At 39.5% G+C, this 21684-nt stretch overlaps 1 protein-coding gene across 2 annotated transcripts; it reads left to right on the forward strand.

The window, feature by feature from the left end:
* The first annotated feature begins 78 nt into the window (after positions 1 to 78).
* GOLT1B (golgi transport 1B) lies at positions 79 to 17885 on the forward strand. Of its 2 annotated transcripts, XM_045288482.1 has the most exons (6): positions 79 to 209; positions 6101 to 6192; positions 8134 to 8312; positions 12775 to 12856; positions 15025 to 15057; positions 15448 to 15519. In XM_045288482.1, exons 1-5 carry the CDS (start codon positions 185 to 187, stop codon positions 15031 to 15033), a joined length of 387 nt encoding a protein of 128 aa, XP_045144417.1. In that variant the 5' UTR covers positions 79 to 184; the 3' UTR covers positions 15034 to 15057; positions 15448 to 15519. The 2 variants fall into 2 exon arrangements, with proteins under 2 accessions (XP_045144417.1, XP_004713849.1); XM_004713792.2 differs by lacking the exon at positions 15025 to 15057 and having other exon boundaries at positions 15448 to 17885.
* Positions 17886 to 21684: the final 3799 nt, after the last annotated feature.

The raw sequence follows: 21684 nt of genomic DNA on the forward strand, positions 1-21684 counted from the left end.
CGGAGATAACCAATGAGCAGCCGGCACGGAGCTGGGGTGGGGGTGGCTGCGTGTTTCCGGAAGACGTGGCGGCTCTCCCCTGGGCGGCTTCCCGAACTCCTTTTCCGCGACCGCGCTTCGCGTCCCGCGCCCTGCTTGGTGCTCCCGCCGCGTCCCTGCCGCCGCTGTCCTCGTCACTGTCACCATGATCTCCTTAACGGACACCCAGAGTAAGCTCTGGCCCCGCGGCCGCCGCCTGCCCCTCTTGGGGCCCCCACTCCCCTCGCCTGGTCTGGGTCGCGCCCCCGCCCGCCGCCGGGGCAATGAATGGAGTGGCGCGTTGGCGGGTGGGGACGGCCTGCGGGACAAGCCAGGGCTGCGGGTGCCAGAGAGCGGCCTCGGCCGGCCGGTGCGGGACTTACCGTGAGGACCTGGCTGAGGGGCGAGGGAGGTGGTGGGTCCTGGTCGCCCGAGAGTCTGGGCTGGGCGTCCGTCTCGTGCGGGTGGTCCCGCGCGCTCGCCCCAGCTGAGACCGGCGCTTTGTTCCCGGGGGCGGCCAACCCGAGGACGCGTACGGCGCCCGCGGCCCACTTTCGGGACAGTCTGTGTTTGACAGCCGTGGTCCTCTGCATGTTGTTAGTGTTGGCAGGGCGGGGTGGGGGGTGGCGGTATTGTAAATGTCACCTCCTAAGGGGCTCTTTGGAAACGTGCCCACCTTCGAATATTCGCCTTTGCCACGACTTCATGCAACCTTCCAAAAGAATCTCTGGAAACGATTTTACTTTTCTGCCGGCTAATTGCTATCAGCAGTAACAATACTGTGTTCTCCGAAAAGGATTTCAGTCGTTAATGTGTATTGTGCATTGTGGCATGTTTTATTAACATTCCTCTCTGTCTGCCAAGAGTTCCTCTGGCCAGTCTGATCGCTAACGTTAACATTGCAGTTTAGTTTTCGGGAGATAGAAATTGTCCACATCTTACCGATTTGGAGCATTTTTGTCTTAATCATTTTTTGTGTATCTATCCAAGCCCCGTGTTTTCATGTTTTTTATGGATAGCACAGCATCGTTTCGCTGCGCTTTCCTTTATTTGCCACCCCTCTTATTCCTGTGAGCCTATTCAGATAGGCAAGATTTTAAGAATCTTTAGGCTCTGGAAGTGGAAATAGAACTTAATTGTAAATGCTCCAGTTTAAAGTGGCCGGGGAGAAAGATGAGGCTTTGTCCTCCCTTAAACGATTACTGTCTCGGAAACTCGCAGGGACAGCCCTCCCCTGCCCATGGGGTGGCTCCGAGTCAGAATTGACTCAATAGCAGTGAGTGTGTGAATTTAACGTGGCGCCCAGAGTTAGATTCAAGTTAGGGGTGACTTGAATTCTAAGAGCGTCTAAGCAGGGCTAGGGGTGAATTCGTTTGCTTCATTCAAACCCTTGCTGAGAATTTACTTTCCACCTCAGGTGTGTTGAATCAGTCTACATTTTAGCAAGACTTTTCCGGTGATTCTTAGTGGGGGGCGGGGTTTCCAAAAAGTTTGTGGGAAGATGGAATTAAGAGATAATGGAATTTTTCCGTGAAAATTTTGAAACCGCATAGTATTGACAAGAAGTCACATTTAGGTACCCTTCCCTCCAGAAGTTAGGTTGCATCTGCCCCGTGGGTCTGTCTTGCCCACAACGTGTGTCCATTTTGCTCAGTTAGCCTCACTTGTTCTAATCAGAGGAAAAGATGCGTGTATTATGTAAGTACATAAAGAGTCTGGTGGGGCAGTGGCAGTGCTGAAAGGAATTTAATTTAAAAAACTAGCAAGTGTGTAAAGATAGGCGTTTTCAATTCACCAGGTGTTTTCATATAAATCAGCATCTTACATTCTCATGAGATCTCTATGAGGCAGTTAATTATACCTCTTGTACAAATTAAATGAGTATCCAAGAGAGTCACTGTGTATTCATAAAGAAAAATAGACACTAGAACTTTTCTCTTTTACTGGATCACATTGATGTCGGAGAACACAGAGAACACTTGATATAAACAATGAGACCTAAGAAGAAATCTTTCATAGCAAGAATAATTTCAACAGTAAATATCTTACAGAATTATTATGCATTGATATTTTGAGAGATAATATGTAATTTCTTTATCCAAATTAAAATTAAATTGGCCGAGAACATCAATGGCAGAGCTGTGCACATAAGTTGCCCACATTTATTCCTAATACCCTTTCTTACTCAGAAGAAGGATTTAATGTCTAGCCAGTTTTCCATCTCACTATATCCTCCTATTTCGGCATGTAGTTATTAAATGGATTTTTTTTAATGTACTTTACGGTTTTAGGGGTTTCTCATTTATTGGAGACACCAGGCTGAGGAGGCCTGGTGGCATAGTGTGTTACGCTTAGAGCTGCTAATCAAGGTCAGCAGTTGGAAGCCAGCAGCAGCTCCGTGAGGAAAAGATGAAGCTTACTTCTCCCATCAAGAGTTAACAGCCTCAGAAACCCACAGGGGCAGGTATGCCGTGTCCTACAGGAATCGACTCAATGGCATTGAGTTTATTTTTTGGAGTATAGGGCTGAGTGCTGATTTACATCCTTTCAGAAACCAGAACAAGGGGACAGAATAGCAGTTCTCCTTGCTTCATTAAATTGAGGAAGGTAACATTTTATCCTTCACTGCTTCCTTGCGAAACGTTTGAGGTGAGAGTGGATTGAAACAAAATGATTAGTGAACCAAAGCTTTTTCTCTTCCAAACTGTGTTTGTGTGTGTTTAACTGCAGAAGGTAGCCACCATTCAAAATTGATTTGCCAAACTATTCTGGATTCTGATTGTGGGAGAAGGTCCCCAAACTCTGCACCAGAGTAAATAGCTATATGTGGTGGTTTTAAGGGATTCTAAAATAGCACACACCCTATAAACCATATTTATTGAAGGGCCAGCAGGTGGGAGGAGTTCCCTGGTTCACTCTAAGTCTATGTTGCCTGAAAACACCAGAGCATTAAGCTGATTATAAGCAATATTTTTAATGCTCCCTGTTTTTTGGAGGGTGCTGCCTTAATAAAAAAAAGAAGTTCTAAGTAGGATGCCAAAATGGTAAGTATTGCCATTGGTGATGAGGGGATCCTTCCCAGAATTTATACAATGAACTTTTTTAAATTAAATAGGTTAATTTTATTAGATTATTCCTTTTTTGCGAGTGACTTGTGAGCAGGAGGAATACAAGTTTGATAGTGCACAAGAGAGAGAAATGTATTTCACTGTGCATAATTCAGCTGGGGTCTATGAGTGCATAAGGATAGGAAAGAAGGGAATTCTGAAGCTGGAAAGTAGGCATAAAGAGGCCATTCAAGGCAGGAAAGACTTGGCAGGCGCACGCCAGTACCAGTCTTATCAGGTTGTTATAAAGGCTTCTGGCTTGCTAGACCAGCGGTTCTCAACCTGTATGTTGAGACCCCTTTGGGGGTCAAACGACCCTTTCACAGGGGTCACCTAAGACCATCAGAAAACACATTATTTTCCATGGTCTTAGGAACCAAGACACTGCTCCTCTGTCTCCAGGCTGGTCTGCCCACATGCAGATACGCCCACATACGAGTACCCCGCCTGAGGACTGTTGCCCATGCTACACCATGCTTCAAGACAAATTTTCATTTATTTCTCATTAGACATAAATATTTCACAATATAAAATTACATATTGTTTTGTTATTAATCACTGTACTTTAATTATGTTCAATTTGTAACAATGAAAATACATCTTGCATATCAGATATTTGCATTACGATTCATAACAGTAGTAAATTACAGTGATGTAGTAGCAATGAAAATAATTTTACGTTGAGGGGTCCCACAGCATGAGGAACTGTATTAAAGGGTCGCGGCATCAGGAAGGATGAGACCCACTGTGCCAGACTGTGGGATAAAGTAGTTGGGAGGTTTTGGTTCCCATGCTGTAGGTGTGAGCCCAGTGGCCGTGGAGTAAAGGCTGGATTGGAATTCTGGCCTGATTGACCACCACCACACATACGCTACTTCATCTGACACTGTAAAATATGGAATGGAGCTATCTTTTACACGCAATTTTGTTTAAAAGAATCCATAGTATTTGTAAAAATACTTCCTTAAATGTGCAACTATATTAAGAGAGATATTTATTCAGAACCATATTCTTTTTTTTACTGCAGTTAATGTTTAGTAGATCTACCAGCATCACCATTATATTTGTTTACAAACTAATCATATTAAATGTCTTTCACTTAAAGAAACACCCTTCGAAAGTTTATTACTGCCACACCAACAAACATAGTGTACCCTTAAAACCAGACACTGTGAAGCAGCATAGCCTGGGCTTAGATTCCCACAAACCTGAGTTCAAATGCTATCTAAACTTCAAACGCCTCCAACTCTCACATAATATGTTACCTAACTTGTATAAGTATTGGGAGGCTAAATTTAAATTAAGACAGATAAAACACACTGCCATGGAGTCAATGATGACTCGAAGTGACCCCTGTGGATTTCCGAAGCTATAACTGTTTACGGGAGTAGGAAGCCCAGTCTTTCTCCCACGGAGCTGCTGGTGATTTTGAACTGCTGACCATGCAGATCACAGCCCAATGTATAACCACTACATCACCAGGGCTCCCAGGTAGGTAAAGCACCTCATAATGCCTAATTCATTGCAAATTTGCAATACATGGGATCTTCTTTCTGGTGAAAACCCCAAAAATAGTATATGATAATTAAGATAACCTGTGGAAAGATAGAACTTATTAGGCATATTCAAATAACTCAGTTGCTAATAATTAAATTTAAACTCCAAAATAGTATTTAAAGGAATTTTATTTGTTCTTTTGTCCATCTTTTCCTCCAATAAGCTGTGCCTAAACAGCAAGTTTTCTTAAGTCATTCAAACCAATTCCTGTGGACAATACCAGTGCACCTGAATTCTTCTAGACCGACTTTGAAAGAGAGATGATGGTGATGGAAGGCAGCAGCTATTTGTAGATTGAGGAGATGGGGGATATAGAAATAGGTAAAATTAATAAAAATCCTCAAGTCAACAGACCATTTTGTATGGCTAGAGATTTCTTTTAATTAGCTATAACCCAGATTTTAGATTTTCTGGGGCTGAGCAAATCAAAAAGCTTCAATAGTAACTTAAAATTGTGTTTCCAAAAATATAGTGGCTTATGCTCAGACTCATGATCTGCACTTCAAATGTTGGAATGTGGTAAAAGAAGTATATGCAGCCATTTCCTCCAATGAGCTAGAGTGATCAAAGGGGTGACTCCGTGGCATTAACAGAGGTGTATCACTGTCACAGAAAGTTAAGGTTCTTCAAACGAAAATGATAAGGTTGAAAGAATGAATGTAAAGTCAATAAAATTATTAATCCTTACAGATACATGAACTCAGACTTCAAAGCATAATGTTGTCTATCACTGTATATTCAATACCTTGGACAGTTGCTGGGATCTAGTAGTTAATCTGTAACTCTGGGTTCTTGAATGAATGAGTAAACACCAAGAATATTAATAGTAGGTAAAAACAATTTGAAACTTTACAGAGATGATCTTCTTGCTCATTAGACAAAATACGTGAGTGAACTCAAAATTTAATAGTAGAAAAATCTGTAAGGAAGTTGTCTTGAAGATTAAATTTTGGGGAGACAACTGTGATCATCTAAATATTTCTTGTTACCATTGTGAAAAGCAGTCTAGAATTGATAAAGAGGGAATTGATAATAAGAGAGCCAAGAAATGTGAACAGTGATAAATCTATGAAAGAAAACCTATATATCTCATGTCAAAGAGGTTCTTGGGAGAGGGGTGTGGGTTGAGAGAATTGTATGCCCTAGGTTTAGAATCCTAGTTTCCTATTGTTAAATTTGTGAAAAATACTGTTTCCCTTATAGAGAATTGCCATTCATGCTTTAAATTTTGAAGTAATTTGTGGCTCTTAATTTAATTTGTTTTAGACCTTTGTTAATATTATTATGAGTTAGTCTGATATGTTGGGGACCATTTCACTTATTTGAACCCCCAAAATAGTGATAAATTCTCTTAGCTTACAGGGATCTTAATGTGACTTAATTTTTCTCTGCACTTAACCATGTAACTTATATTGCAGAAATTGGAATGGGATTAACAGGATTTGGAGTGTTTTTCCTGTTCTTTGGGATGATTCTCTTTTTTGACAAAGCACTACTGGCTATTGGAAATGTGAGTTTTTAAATATGCATTTTAATTAAATTCTTAAGGAAATTTAACTACAAATGAATCACTACGTTCTATTAAATTTGGAGAAGTAGTTCATTATAATTAATAGGTAGAATCTCCCACTACATTTTCTATTTCCATCAGGAATGAAACCTATCAGCCTACTGTTTAAATGAAAAGAAACTTTTTTTTATTAATTTTGTTAATCATTTTATTAGGGGCTCATACAACTCTTATCACAATCCATACATACATCAATTTTGTAAAGCACATTAGTACATTCATTGCCCTCAGCATTCTCAAAACATTTGCTTTCCACTTAAGCCCCTGGCAGCAGGTCCTCATTTTTTTTCCTCCTCCCCGCTCCCCCTTCCCTCATGAACCCTCGATAATTTATAAATTATTATTTTGTCATATCTTGCCCTGTCTGATGTCTCCCTTCACCCACTTTTCTGTTGGCTGTCCCCCAGGGAGGAGGTAACATGTAGATCCTTGTAATCGTTTTCCCCCGCCAACCCACCCTCCTTCTACCCTCCCGGTATTGCCATGCACACCGCTGGTCCTGAAGGGATCATCCGCCCTGGATTCCCTGTGTTTCCAGTTAAAAGAAACTTCTTAATGAGGTTTTCTAATCCAGTGTCTTCTAAATGATGTACAGTGCATTAACTGGAAAAAACCCATTGTTGTCAAGTTGATTCTGACTCATAGCAACCCTAAAAGACAAGAGTAGGACTGGACCCTCGGGCTTTTTTGGCCGTCAATATTAATGTAAGCGGACTGCCATATCTTTCTCCCATAGATGTAATTAGTGGGCTCGAACCACTAACCTTTGAGTTTGCAGTTGAGCACTTAACCACTGCACTGCCAGAGCTCTTTAGCTTTCTTTAATTGAAAGCTGCCTCTAAATAGAAATTCAAGATATAGGACCTAATAGTCCGATGTGTTGGTAAATTTGTTAAAATATCTTAACTTTAAATACCTGAGAGTTCAGATTTGATTTAATAACTTAAAATACAGTTTTTTAAAAACTTTTCAGAAAATGTATCTTTATTAATTACTGAATTGCTTAGAAAGATGCTTATATTATTTATTTGAATTATGTATTATTCATTTGTATAGGTTCAAGTGTTTTAGGAATACATAATAAAAAGTCACTGAATGATAAAATACTTTTTGAATGGTATGTTCTTTTGAGCTTTTAATTTGAAATAAGAAAAAGATAAAGGGTAACAAAATTGTTCAAAATTAATGTTTTAATAAATGATCATATAAACAACATTGCTGTCTCTGAATATGAAGTTTACCTTTAGACTTAATAAATATTCTTGTTAAATATTTCCCAGTAAAGAAAGTTAGTGGGGGTGATCAAACCTTCAGGAAGAAGACATGGGAGGCAGCAAGCTGTTGTAGGTCACCATTTCTTGTCTGCTGTCCGAAATATATAAAATGTATGTGTATTTGAGTCCATATGGCTCCAGTCTTATTTCTGCTACCACCAGATACTCTGGAGTTAGTAAAATTCTCCTCTTCTTTGCTGGCCTTGCGTGGTTTCCTGTAGTGTCCACTTGGCCCTGTCAGCACCCCTCCCATCCAGAGGACCTTTCCTTCTCTACGTTGCCGCTCATCTGCTGGATTTAGCTGTCTTTGGTCAGCTCGACCTGAAGAAACGACGGCTGCACATACCTTGTTGTAAAGTCGAATCTTGCTCTGTTTCTCTTTCTGTATTAAATCAAGATAGAAGACTAAGAAGATTAGAATCCCACTCTTACATGCCTAGTCCACTCCTTGCCTCTGATTTCTTTGTTATATGTTATAGTTCACTCTCAGCCAGTTAACCACTTTAAAACCCAAACAAATGTACTTCTTTTAATATTTAGCTTTGATCCTGTGTTTTTTAATTGACTTGTAACTATTTTTTCTATGTTGATTTTCTGTGTGTTCTAGGTTTTATTTGTCGCAGGCTTGGCTTTTGTAATTGGCTTAGAAAGAACATTCAGATTCTTCTTCCAAAAACACAAAATGAAAGCTACAGGATTTTTCCTGGGTGGTGTATTTGTAGTCCTTGTTGGTTGGCCTTTGATAGGCATGATCTTCGAAATTTACGGGTTCTTTCTCTTATTCAGGTAAGCCGATCATTTTCTTTTCTTTACTCTTTCAGTAAATCCTATTGTCAAGTTTGTGTTACCCCTTGCCATCAAGTCAGTTCCAACTCTTCGCAGCCCTTTAGGACTGCCCCCATAGGGTTTCCTGGCCTATGATCTTCATAGAAACCGACTATATCACATCTTTCCCCGCCACAGTAGCTGGTAAGTTTGAACAGCCAGCCTTTCTGTTAACCACTACTTGCACTTAACCACTGTACCATACGCCTCTTTTCTTATTACAAAGCCCCTGGTATTTGCATCACTCTGCAGAAGGAGACAATAATTTTCTTAAATTATTTTTAGCTTTTGTGTTTTATTACAATTGACACCATTTAATCAACTGCAAAAAGTTTAATGCAGAGAAGATTGTCTAAGTAAGGGCATACGTTGTCTTGGAAAGTGCTTACAATGTAATACATTTCATTTTATTCTTTTATGACACTATCTTTAGGATAATTCTTACATTAACTAGAAAGTTATGTAAGTGGATAGACCCAGCATTTTAGTGCGTGGAATGTGATTCTTTATAGTCATGGCCCTGTTCATAATAGAAAACGCCATGCCAAACACACTATTGGAGACTTTGAATAGTTAATATAAGCATTAGACTTTTAACCACAGTCTAGGGTTCAAATCCACTAGACACTCCCCAAAAGAAAGATGAGGCTACCTCTTCTTGTAAAGTAGTGGTTCTCAACCTGAGTCGTAACCTCTTTGGAGGTTGAACGACCTTTTCACAGGGGTCACTTAAGACCTTCAGAAAACACATACTTCACAATATATAATTACATATTGTTTTGTGATTAATCACTATGCTTTAGTTATTTTCAATTGGTAACACTGAAAATATATCCTGCATATCATATATTTACATTACGATTCTTAACAGTAACAAAATTACAGTTATGAAGTAGCAACGAAAGTAATTTTACGGTTGGGGGGTCACCACAGCATAAGGAGCTGTGTGAAAGGGTCGCGCCATTAGGAAGGTTGAGAGCACTGCTGTAGAGCATCATAGTCTCAGAAAACCGATGTCGGTTGCTATGAGTCAGGGTCCACCGATAGCCATGGGTTGGGTCAGGAGCTGACAATCTTTTGAGACAGAAGAGCCAATCCTAACCCTCACAACCACTTAAAAAATATTCAGGAGCTATAAATATTTTTTCACAAATAAATCACTATTATCTAAATCATATCCTTTAAAATCTTTCAATTTTACTTCAGACTCACCTGTACGTACTGAAAGAGCCGCATGTGGCTCTCGAGCAACAGTTTCCCAGCCTCTGGGCTGGGTGGTAGTTACCAAAGTAAATACACAGTAATAGACAGCTTGAGGCAATGCCTATTAATGGAGGAGGTCTTATTTATTTATTCTAGAAATATATGTTCTGTGTCTTCTGTCTTTAAGGTACTATAGTACTCACAGGAGATGAACTAAATGCCAAATCTGCTTTAGGGAATTTATTTCTAATGTGGGAAATAGAGTATATATGGAAAGGATTTTAGGAGCAGAATTAAGGGACTACGTCTAGTAGTGAAAGAGAAGATACGTGAACTGATGGACTGGACTTTGAAAGATGGGTAGCATTTCATCCTGTAATGAGAGGGGAAAGGACAGTTAACTAGACAGAGAAATGGTGGTGGTGGTGATGTTAGCTGCTGTGGAGCTGGCCCTGGTTCAGGGCAACCCTGTGGTCCACAGAATCTGACCACTGATCCATAAGGCTTTCAGTGGCTGATTTTCAGAAGTAGATCACCAGACCTTCCATCCTAGTCTTATCTTCTTCTGGAAGTGCCACTTAAACCTCTTCATTATCTAATATCATGGTCACACACAGCGCTCCACTGAGAATGAAGCCTGTACTGGAGGTGTGTTGTCTGGAAATCCAGCCCAGGCCTCCCACATAGACAGGGAGAATTTTCTCACTGAACCACAAAAAAAATAAAGGGACAAGGAAGAAAGACGGTGCTTCAAAAAATTCCTGGGAAAATGGAAATTTTCCCAGTGGCTGCTTCTAGAAAGAAGGAGCAGTCTGCTGAGACAAGCCTGTAATGAATGGACTGGACTGCTTAGAGATAGGACTGACAAGTACATTTGGAGCCAGATGGCAAAAGTTCCTTACATAGCGTATTAAGCAAACTAATACCTTGATAACATGTATGAAAAAGAGAAAGGTAGGCTTGGGTGCCAGTTAAGAGATCGTTGACTACTACAGAGAGAATTGTAGGGAAAAGTCAAAAAGAATTGCTAATAAGGTTCTAGTTCAAACATTTACAGATTTATTCCGTGTTAAAACAAATTCCCTGCCATTTAGCCAGTGCTGGTAGCGAGCCCCTGTGGATGTATATATAACCATGTGGATCTCAGCCCAAGGTGCAACCACTGTGCCACCAGAGCTGGAATCAGTGGAAAGCGTGTTTAAACACTAGATGGCTGCAGACAAATTCTCTTGATAGTAAGACTTAAGGTACCTTAAAAAAGAAAAAGAAAAAAAAATTCCATCAAAACAGTGGCTTTCAAGGGGATCTGCTGAGCCAATTAACTACATGGCAGAAAGGTCAGCCCAGATGGTTATAGGGACTCTTGAGGCAAACTTGAAAGGACACAGAATAATCAAAGGGGCTGATTGTGAAGAAAATTGAAATCTGCATTTTGGGGCCAGGAAGGTTGGCTCAAAGAATTTTTCCCACCATCACAATGACAGTAACAAGGGCTGTCTTATAAAAATTTACTGCCATACACCCCACAGCCCTGATCCTACCCCTTCAGACGTTCCTTTGGTTTCCAGCACTCAAAGAGCATGGAAAGAGAACAGGGTTTGGGTCCCTCAGGTATGCCAAAACTGTTATGATGTCGTATAAATCAAAGGTGCAGAATTCCTCTTGGAAGGTGTAGAGAGATGCAAACAGTACCCTCAGAAATACATAGACCTAGATGGTTTGTGCTGAGACCCCCAAAGCTTCACTTTTGATATTTCTGTTTCATATCAGAATATTCTGTTTAATTAAAGGGTTCTATGGGTTTGCAGCAATACTTTTTGACTTACCCTTATACACCTGGAAAAGTATACTAGTTTCAGGGTGGGATTTAGAGAAGGTTTTGGTACAAAATGCTATTTTTTCAGTGATTTTTTTAGGAGATACCAAGGGGCTCAGCATGGTTTTCCTGGTTATTTAGACTCCTAAACAGTAGCACTTAAAAGCACTCAATTTCGTATTTTAAAAACTTAAAACTACAGCACTAAAACTTCAATTTAGTGCTACTAGAAAATAGTTTTTTAAACATGTACATGTGAGAGGGTATCTTTTCATTCCATTTTTTCATTAATTTTTAAAGCCCCCTTAATTACCACTTTAAAAATTATTTTGCTAATAATTTTTCCCAGTTTGTTTAACTTTTCTTTAGTTTCTTCACTTATTGCACATTCTTAATTTAATCTTACTGCTTTCTTCTTGAACTTTACCCATGTAGTATTTTAATCTATATACTTGACTTTATGAGCCTTGGTCATCTAGTATTTACATGTTGGGCTGCCAACCACAGGTCAGCAGTTCTAAACTACCATCCCCCTCACAGGAAGAAAAATGAGGCAATCTACACCCAGGAAAACTTCGTTTCAGGAATTCACAGGGGCAGTTCTATCCTGTCCTCTAAGGTCACTATGAGTTGGCATCCACTTAATGTCAGTGAGTTTGGTTTGGGAGTTTATACCTAACTTTGGAGTCCCTGAGAGGTACACATAATTTAGTACTTGACTGCTCCCTGAAAGGCGGGTGGTTTTAGGCTCCTGGGAGGTGTCTCAGAAGAAAGACCCAGTGACTTTCTTCTGAAGAATGGGCCCTTAGGAACTCTGGGGCACAGTGCCTATTCTCATATACTTGAGGTCATCCTGAGTTACAGTCGGTGTTTATACTTAATTTTTATTCAGAAAACCGTTCTTATTCTTCCCAAATGGAGATGGCTTAACTGAGCCACAATCAGTTGAAAATGGGTTAAAAACTGTGACTTCTGTGAGCTTGTATTTTGACCAAAAGGATGAGACTTAACAATACTCTGCTTGTAGGCAGTCGAGAGCGTACTGGACACTCAGAGTTAGTCAGTGATGGTATGATCATTCCCATGCTCCTTTCCGTACGTGTTCTCCAGCCTTTTTCTTCCGGTTCCTTCTACCCCACACAACTCAGCACAGTTGAGGGTACCACCTGCAGTTGACCTGAGATAACCAGTCAGCCTGGGCATCTAATATAGCTTGCCTTCAAGGTCTTCAGGGTTTTCACCGAACGAAACATTTTCCAGTGAGGTTGGTTGTCATTCAGAATTCCAAGTTGACATCTCTACAACATTCAAAATTTTAATGGATCCTTTCTGTTTGTTCGGTTAGTGATTAGTTTCTATGGTAGAGAACGTGTGTACTGTAAGAACCTTCTTTTCCTCTGCCAGGGGCTTCTTCCCCGTGGTGGTCGGCTTTATTAGAAGAGTGCCAGTCCTTGGATCCCTCTTGAATTTACCTGGAATCAGATCAGTAAGTAATGTGGATTTAGCTTTTTATTTTCAAACCATCAAAATACATACTTTTGGATGCATTTTACTTATGGAAATTTGAATGGCTGATACACTTGATTGGGTAATTGATTATTTGGGGTTGTCATGTAAATATTTACATCACATAGATCATGGTCACCATGAATACCAGAAAGAATAGTCATCACTAAATGTATACAACTTGAAATTATATTTCACTGCATCCATTTTTAATATTGTTCTCTAATTTAAATGCTGTTCAGATTAATAGAACAATGCTCCCTTTCTCTTTGAGGACTCAAGGTACTTTCCAATTCAATTTCATATGACCTCTAATCTTAGATACAATAATATGGAAAGGTTACGATTTTTTCTTGCAAATATTTTCTTTCTCAGATTACATCACCAAGTAGAGTGATTTAAGACATAAAACAGAAGATTATCATGCTGCAAATCAGTATGATATGATGCTCTTCCCAACTCTGTCCTCAACATCAACTATTTGGCTTCTGCAGGGTGGGCCTCTGTTTTTATTCTGATAAAATAAAATGTGTCAAATTAGATCATTAATAAAGGTTAAAGAGAACATTTTAAAATTGACAAGTGACTTCCCTACATTTACTATTCATTCAGCAAATACTTGACACTGACCACTAGTGTGAGGACTGTAACGCTAGAGGAGGTCTGGAATGTCTTTCAAATGTAGCTTACTCACTGCCTTCTCAGAAGAAAGCGTTCCTGACTGTTGGACTAGCTTGGGCTCTGACTCAGGCTGCACTTCTGTAGCTTTCCATGCACACACCTCTGTCTTAGCCCTGCTTCTTCATATTCCAGTTGTCGGGCAAAGAGCTTCACTTCTATGTGACATGTTACAGTCCTTGAGAGCAGAAACGGACTGTATGTTTGTCGCTGTTCTATCTGTCCCTAGTACCCAGCTCCATACCTAGCACAGAATGGACACGCAGAACATTTTTGCTAAATGGATGAATGGAGGATGGATGGCATTTCATTGACCTCAAGGAATTCCAGCTGACTTTTTGGCACCTTAATCCTATATTTAAAAGTAAAGTAAATCCTTAAATTTCAAAAGCATCTGGGTAATCTGGAATTCAGCTGAGTTGGGGACAATCTTTGAGGACATTTTGTAGTTCCACATCTGTCCTGAACCACTGGGGTAAACTGGCCGTAAATGCAGACTTAAAAGACCACAGGTCTAGAGTCCATCATCTTCCTAGTTACTTACAGACTCTCGTAGATCTTCAGAGAAGAACCATGGTAATTGTTGAACTCTGAAAGAGCAGTGGAGGGTTTACCCCAGGAGAGTAAGACTAAGCCTAATCCCATTTCTATCCCTAGATCAATTTTAGCATCAGAACTTTTCAGTCAAGGCAACCTAGAGATTTAAGTTACCCTTGAAGAGAGGATAGCGTTTCTCATTTTATATTTTCTTTAAAATTCTAATGAATAAAAAATTAATTAATTAAAAAAGTTTCCAATCTACAAATACATTCAGAACAACTTTTCAGTACCCATCCAACTATTTGTGATGTAGAATATTGGAATTTTACTTACAGCGGTGTATCCCGGTTTCATTTCCTCCAATTTCATACAGTTGTCAATGTTTTTTCTTAAAATGGCTGTTGGATGTATTAGAAATTCTAGCTATGAAATTGTAAACATTATTTATATCCTTCATTTAAGGATAATGTAATATTTGAATAAATGAGTAACCAAATACTATCAATTATGTTCCCTATCATTAATTAATGATGATAAATGCTTAAGTAAAGGTGTGCGTAGAAAATAAAAGAAGCAGTCAAAATGATTGCTAGATTTTGATAGTATTGCAATAACTCAGATTACATACCTTTTAATGTCTCCCCTAATTAGATATTTTGGTTCAATATTGAATCCCCATGGAATTGTGAAAGAAAGCCAGACTGTTCTTTATTGTGGGAGGTGGAGTAACCAATGTGAATAACCACTTAAATTAATGTGTACTATAAAATTTATAATTAATAATTATAAATTTATGTTTGCATCATTACATCTATTGTTAATGTTGTTGCCACTTTCAGTCTGAAGTCCAGAATACACATTTAAAGTATTTTTAGTCAATAGCTGTTGTTAATGATTGAACTTAATGGAGTTAAATCTGTTTGTTCAAAGACTACATAGGCCCAGAAGAGATCCACACTAATGGTCAGTTGAAATATCTTATTGGGTTCATTAATGCATGAATGGCTGACATTTCAATTTTTTTTTTTTTACTTTTTTCTTAAGCTAGCAGTGTTACCATGTGCCCTAAGTTATTTATTCATTGTTACATTTGTCATGTTGCATCTTTAAATTCATATGTATAACATGTCATGCAAAAAGCAAATTTTAGGAGCAAAAATTTATTTTAAACATTTATGTGTCGGAAGATGGTGGTGAGTGGTGCTGATTAATCACTGTCAGTCATACTTTAAATTTCCACAAATCGTGTAAAGCTGGGATTTTTTTAAATCAACATCTAGAATATTGATAGCAGACTGTATAATCCATAGGATTGTTGCTAATTATTTTCATTTCCTTTTTCCTCATTAACAGTTTGTAGATAAAGTTGGAGAAAGCAACAATATGGTATAACAACAAGAGAACTGAAGACTCGTTTAACATATTGTATTATTTATAAATTCCTTCAAAGGATATTCAGCACAAAATTAAATTACATGAAATAGCTTGTAATGTTCTTTAAAGAAGTTCAAAATGTGTAGCCTACAGAGTACCAACAGCAATTAGCAAAGACGAAAACAGATTTGTTCATCACGTGTTCTGAGAAGTCAGCAAGCAAACTGAAGTTGCTGAGACCCATGTTACAATCCATATGGAGACTGCGGGGCTCTTTTTCTTGTTTTTCCACAATGTGTGAAACAGCCATCCCGAGAGAACTGTGGTGCCTGTGAGCGTCCAGAAGGACTGTTTCTCGGAGCCTGCGCGGCATTGGCAAAAGCTTTTCCAGTTGCACTGTGTTTCTGAAAGTGAAGCATGCGTTTGATTGGATTATGTCTTTTCATGTATTAAAACCGGGGGCAAATTTTTTTTTGATGTATCAATCACTTTTTTTAAAAAACATGGCTAAAATAAAACTTTTGTAGTTCTTCTGAATCTTAATGTTTCAAAGTAGATAAAAATCAGAACTAGCTATTCTTTGTAATATGCAAAGGTCATTCTTTAGGTTCTATATTACAACTGACCAAGCACTTTTTTCTTTAGCAACACCCTTGGGAAATATTCACCTTTCTTGGGAGTCTGACCTCATCCCTTGAGTATCTGCCCGAATTGTTCACGTAACAAACTGTACTCTTGACCATTAATCTGTTACATGACTTAGTCTCAGCGAATTGTGTTTTATTTAAGATACTAAATGATGCAAAGTAAGTGGATTTTTCCCTGTCATGTTGTAGTTATTCCTTTCTTTTCCTTCCATTTAGGCAGTACATTTATTATTTTATTTTTCATAAATTACAATCAGTAATGATTGGCAATGCTTACTTTTAAAACATGTAAGAAAGATGTTAAAAGGTTCAACTTGCAGCTTTTTAAAAGGGCTAATCACCTAAGCTGAGTTTACCCATTGTTTTCTCCTTTTTTTCTTAGTAAAAAGTCAAAAAAGGGCATGATACATGCTTTGGATGAGTCCTCTCCATCTTGAGTAATGGAGAAAATGGGTTCACATACTGACATTGTTTTAATACAGTTAAACTGGCTATAGACTCTAAAAAAGGAATGTGTTGTCTTTCCTACTTTCACTTGACAGACACTAGGGAACACTTGTTTCTTCAATAGTTGTCCATGGTAGCAACTTTACTGGTAAAGATCTGGAAACACATTGCAGTAATCACCATACTATTTGTTTTATCACTAATGAGTGCACTGTTTGCTCTTTTTTTTTTTAACTTGTATAACTTTTCATACATGAGATCATAATTGAAATCTGGTTTTTATTTTTAAAAGTATCTTCAAAATATATGACAGTTTTTTTCTTAAATTTAATCTCTTGTTTCCCCAAGAACTCCCAGTGTTGCTTATCTACAGAAGGAAAGACGTGGTCTATAGTCTGATGGTTCATTCTTGTGGATTACTCTCTTTGACACTGACATTGACTTAGATATAATCTGTGAAATGCAGTGATTCTGGCAAATGGAGACTCCTACCTCAGTAGTTCTTGGAATAATAAGAGATCTGGTGTTGTGTCTAACGTTCTTTCCTTTTAAAAAGTAATACCTTCACTTGAAGAGTGTCGAATACACACAGACATATGTGGACCTTTGAGGGATTGACTAACACGGTGCCCTGGAGGACTCGGATATACATGCTTTTGACTGACCTGCATTATTTAAATGGCTAGATAATTCTACCTTTTTAGAGCAAGAACGGCATCTGTTAATGCAAGGAACACCTGTATTATTTAACGTGTTTATAGACGTGCATTTCTACCAAGACGTCCTTTGCACTGTGACGGATTCCCTGTTCAGTCTTCAGAAAGCATCACTAGGCAAAGCAGATTGGATAATCTCCCAGTCCTTACTAGTTGGAGGCGCTGGAGCGGTTTTCTGTTTTAACTGAGTCCACAGTTAATATTAAGTATGACTTTGGGACTACTGTGCAGCATTGTATATGTTTTTTTCAGCACTATTGATGAGGCTCTATTTTGAAGCATATTTTCTCACATCACTGTACTTCATATCATCTCTCCCTTTCCAAAATTAGCCTCCTGTCTTTCTGAGAAAGATGTACTTCAATTAGTTCCATACACAGAGAGGAAAAGGTCTAATACTACTTAGCCTTAAGTGTTTCTGTCATTGTTCAAATGTATTTTCTGTAACAGAAACATATTTGGAACGTTTTTCTTTTCCCCTTATAAATTGTAATTTCTGAAATACTGCTGCTTTTAAAAGTCTCATGGTCAAATTATATGATCTAACAATTGAGTAGTGTAAATACATTTGTCTTACCTCTCAATAAAAGGGTACTTTTCTATTAAATGTGGTCAAGTGTATCTTTATTATGAAATTTTAAAAATTAATTGGATGTTGCAAAATAACCCTGTTCGTTTTTAGAAATTCGCTTTACTTGTGATTTGTTTCTTAGAAAATGGCTATCGTATCTTTTTCTAACTTCATTTTCAAATTAAATGGAATCATTAATAAAAATATATTTGAGGTATACAAGAAAACTCTTAGTTTTACAAGCTGCGTAAAAAAGAGCGTCCCTCACCAGAGGCAATGTGCTGTTAAATCCTTCAGACTCTCAGGCCTGGTAACCATTCAGTTAGTCAGCAGATCAGCGCTGAGTAGCACAAAGTCAGTGCTGAGGTCCGGAGGGCAAAAGAGCCCTTGCTCATGAAGAGTTCATGGCTTTACCATGACTCCTAAGTTCCCAGCCTTGTTTTCAAATAACCCACACTGAACTACTATACACAAATCATGGTAGAAGAATTTGTAATCCGGACATCCTAGGCCGGACATCCTAGGCTCTTGTCTCCCCGTCAAGAGGCAGTGGGGCTGTCCTGCCTTCACCTCCGTAGTTGATTGGCTTCTTCAGAAGCAATTATTGGAGGGGGAAATGGTATCCCATTTAGTTCTTCAGATTTTATCTCAAAATTGTGATGTCATTTAAAACGCTCTTTTTCTGGTCACTGTTTTGTTGGAAAATTTTGGGGATTTGTTTGCTTGTTTGTTTTGTGGTAATGTAAGCCCCTAGGGCATAGGTTCCCAAACTTATTTGGCCTCCTACTACCTCCTTTCGGGGGCGGGGGGAAATATTCCTTTGGCAATAAAAAAAAAAACTTGTGTATTGTAACCCATAATGCAGGGTAAAGTATATGCAGCCCCCCTGGATTGCTGTAGCGCCTCCCTGGGGCAGAATGGACCACCCTGGGAAACACTGCCCTAGAGATTCAGAACTGCCAATGCTCTTTGTCAGAAGCCTGGTACAGGATTGCTGTTGCTACATTTAGAACACTTCTGAAAGCTGCTATGATTAGCATTAATTCCAAAATTTTAAAAATAATAATAAATGGACAATGAATTTAGAAATTAGTAGAGAAAACATTGAAATATTTTTCCTAAAGGAAGATATACTACATGTTTGTGTTTGAAATGAAACCATTTAATGGTGTTATGATCATAAATTTTGGTACAGCCAAATTGATGGTTGGATCCAACTCACAGTGACCGTCTGACAGTGTGGAGCTGCCTCATAGGGTTTCCTAGACAAATCTTTACCAGAGCAGATTTCTGGTCTTTTCCCCACAAAGTTACCGGGTAGATTCAGACCAACCAGGATTTCTTACAGGCAAAAGACAGCTAAGTCAACCACTAAAGGCAACTTGTAAGTAGAACATTGACTTGCTCGTTTTGGATGTGCCAACAGGATCAGTTGCTGGAGGAGGTTGTGACACTAAGATGCAGTTGGTGCTTAGTGGTTTGTAGAGGACATAAAATGGACCAGCCCGATAGCAACAGTGGATGCCAGTGTGCCATTGGTGTGAGAACGCTGCCTGTGTGGGTGACGTTTTGTTCTGTTGTACCACAGGAAGCCAGGAGTCAATGTTGACTAGACTGGAGCTAACAATAACCCAATTAGCACAAGTGACCTTCAAAAAGTTGACGGGTATATTCCATTATCCATTCCATTGTTCCACTTGTTTGACTTGTCAGGTAAACTGTTGTGCCTGAATCTATCCTTAAATTATATTTGTCAAATCTTTCTAACTTTGTCCCCTGGGATGAAAGGCTCCAGGTTATGCCTTTGTGTCACCTGTCCACATGCAGTAGGCTGGTCATAGAAGTAGCACATGTGACCTGACACCCAGATCCTTCCTGGGATAGACTGACACACTGGTCCATCACCTTGCCTTTCACAGCGCTCAAGGCCTAGTTTAAGTAAAAATGTCACTTCACATTCTTGATCCAGCAGGCCAAAATATCTGGCTCGCCTTTGCCTTCTCATAGAACTTCCCACCTGTTTTGTATTTGCTTATGAGACTGCTTTCCTCTGGAGAACAGATATTTGAGGTACAAGCATCCATTCTTACTCAGCTGTATCTTCCTGGGATTTGATAGATGGTCAGTAAATGTTGGTTGGATAAAGGAAAGTTAGTTCTTAGAGCTTTTCTGATACTGTCCCCACTTAGTCAAGGTGGTCTCATACGAAGGTGGTCCAAGGCTATTGTGAGGGCCCCAGTTCCAACGCATGGGTTTATCCTAACAGTTTGTTTATCCAATAGATAGCTGCAGACAAATGCTCTCAGCAATACACTTGTCTTAGTCTTGTTAGGGAACATTAGAAAGGAAAGTGCAGTTAAGACTACAGCTTCCAAGGGGTTCTGCTGGGCTTGTTATATCTATTCCAGGCAGAGATGCCAGCCTGGGAGATTGAGATGACTGTTTTTGGAATTCTAAAGGGATATTCTTCATAGATTTTTTTTCTGGGAAGACAGGGCTTATTAGGGAAAGTTTGAAGAAAAGTGAAAACTGTATTGATGAGAAAAGGCCCAGGAAAGCTATGTTGAGGATTTTTTTCTCCCACAACAATGCACCTACTTATTTTTGAGGGTAGCAAGGGCTGCCCTATGAGAATATTGGGAAACCTTACTCCGTCCTCTCCACAGCCCTGATCTTACCCCCTTAAACTTCTTTTGTTCCCAAAATTCAAAGAACGCTGAGAAGGAACTGCTCTGTGTCCCTCCAGGATGCCGCGGCAAGAGCGCAGATTCCGTGGGAAGTGTCAGAAAGGACGGAAGATGTGTGGAGAACTAACAGCTTCTCATTGTTCATCTTTTTCTTTAATAAAGGTTTCTGTTATTTTGTAGCAAAACTTTGTGACATCCTCCTCGATGAAAGTGGGAGCCTCGTCATCTGTTCCCGCCCTGCTTGCCAGTTCCTCTCTGTTTAGCGTTCCTCTGATTTGAGACACTGGAGAAAGGGGACTCAGAGATAAAGGGGGGCTAACTGCCCTCCTTCACTGGAAATAAAGAAAAATACCTGTCGGACAAAAGCAGAACCCACTGCCAAGGTCAGGATCAATGACTTGTGTTAATGACTACTCGTAGTTTTCCTTTCCAGTGTTAATGGAAACCCCAAAGAGTTTTGTTTTTTCTTTTCCCAGTTTGTGGCTTTGTAATTGAAGAGGCGAATCCAACGTCGAACTATTCCAAAAGGAAAATTGACAATGACATGAACTTAGTCCTTAAGTGAAGCCAGAAATGACAGGCTGCAGCGATAAGGGGCACCTGGCAGGAGTGAACACTGCTAATACTGGGTAATTACAATCTCGGAAGAAAAAGCTTCCAAGGTGATGTGTATGAGGCAGCTGTGTATCTTGTGTTAGTGTGAGCTCAGGTCTCACTCCTAGATGCCAACTCACCGTGACCCAACAAGACAGGGTAGGTAGAACTGCCCCTGAGGGTTTCCAAGACTGTAACAGGAGTCAAAAGCCTGCCCTGTCTCCCAAGGAGCAGCTAGTGATTTTGAATTGCTGACCTTGCAGGGAGCCGCCCCACACATAACTCTGCACCACCAGGACTCCTCTGAAGCTCAGGGATTTGTGCTAAAATGCTCTCTCTACCGGTTAGTGTCAGGTCAACCTGGTAAAATTCTGAGTTTACCCGTAAGTGGAACGGGAATAATGACTATTGCACAACAGTTTTGTGAAAATTGAACTGCAGCATGGATGAAAGGGGACGGTTTTATTGTCCTGAGAATCCTGGCCCAAGGATCTAGGGTGGAAATAGAACCACAAAGTGCATCAACCTGGGTACTTCTGAGCTACCGACATTTA

Source organism: Echinops telfairi, unplaced genomic scaffold, assembly GCF_000313985.2.
Source record: "Echinops telfairi isolate 266 unplaced genomic scaffold, ASM31398v2 ScPeMD7_21;HRSCAF=78, whole genome shotgun sequence".
Lineage (NCBI taxonomy): Eukaryota > Metazoa > Chordata > Mammalia > Afrosoricida > Tenrecidae > Echinops > Echinops telfairi.

Coding starts and splice junctions, on each gene's coding strand:
- GOLT1B (XM_004713792.2), top strand. CDS start 185: ATGATCTCCTTAACGGACACCCAGA. Junction 210..6,100: donor CTCCTTAACGGACACCCAGA/GTAAGCTCTGGC, acceptor CTTATATTGCAG/AAATTGGAATGGGATTAACA. Junction 8,313..12,774: donor GGGTTCTTTCTCTTATTCAG/GTAAGCCGATCA, acceptor TTCCTCTGCCAG/GGGCTTCTTCCCCGTGGTGG.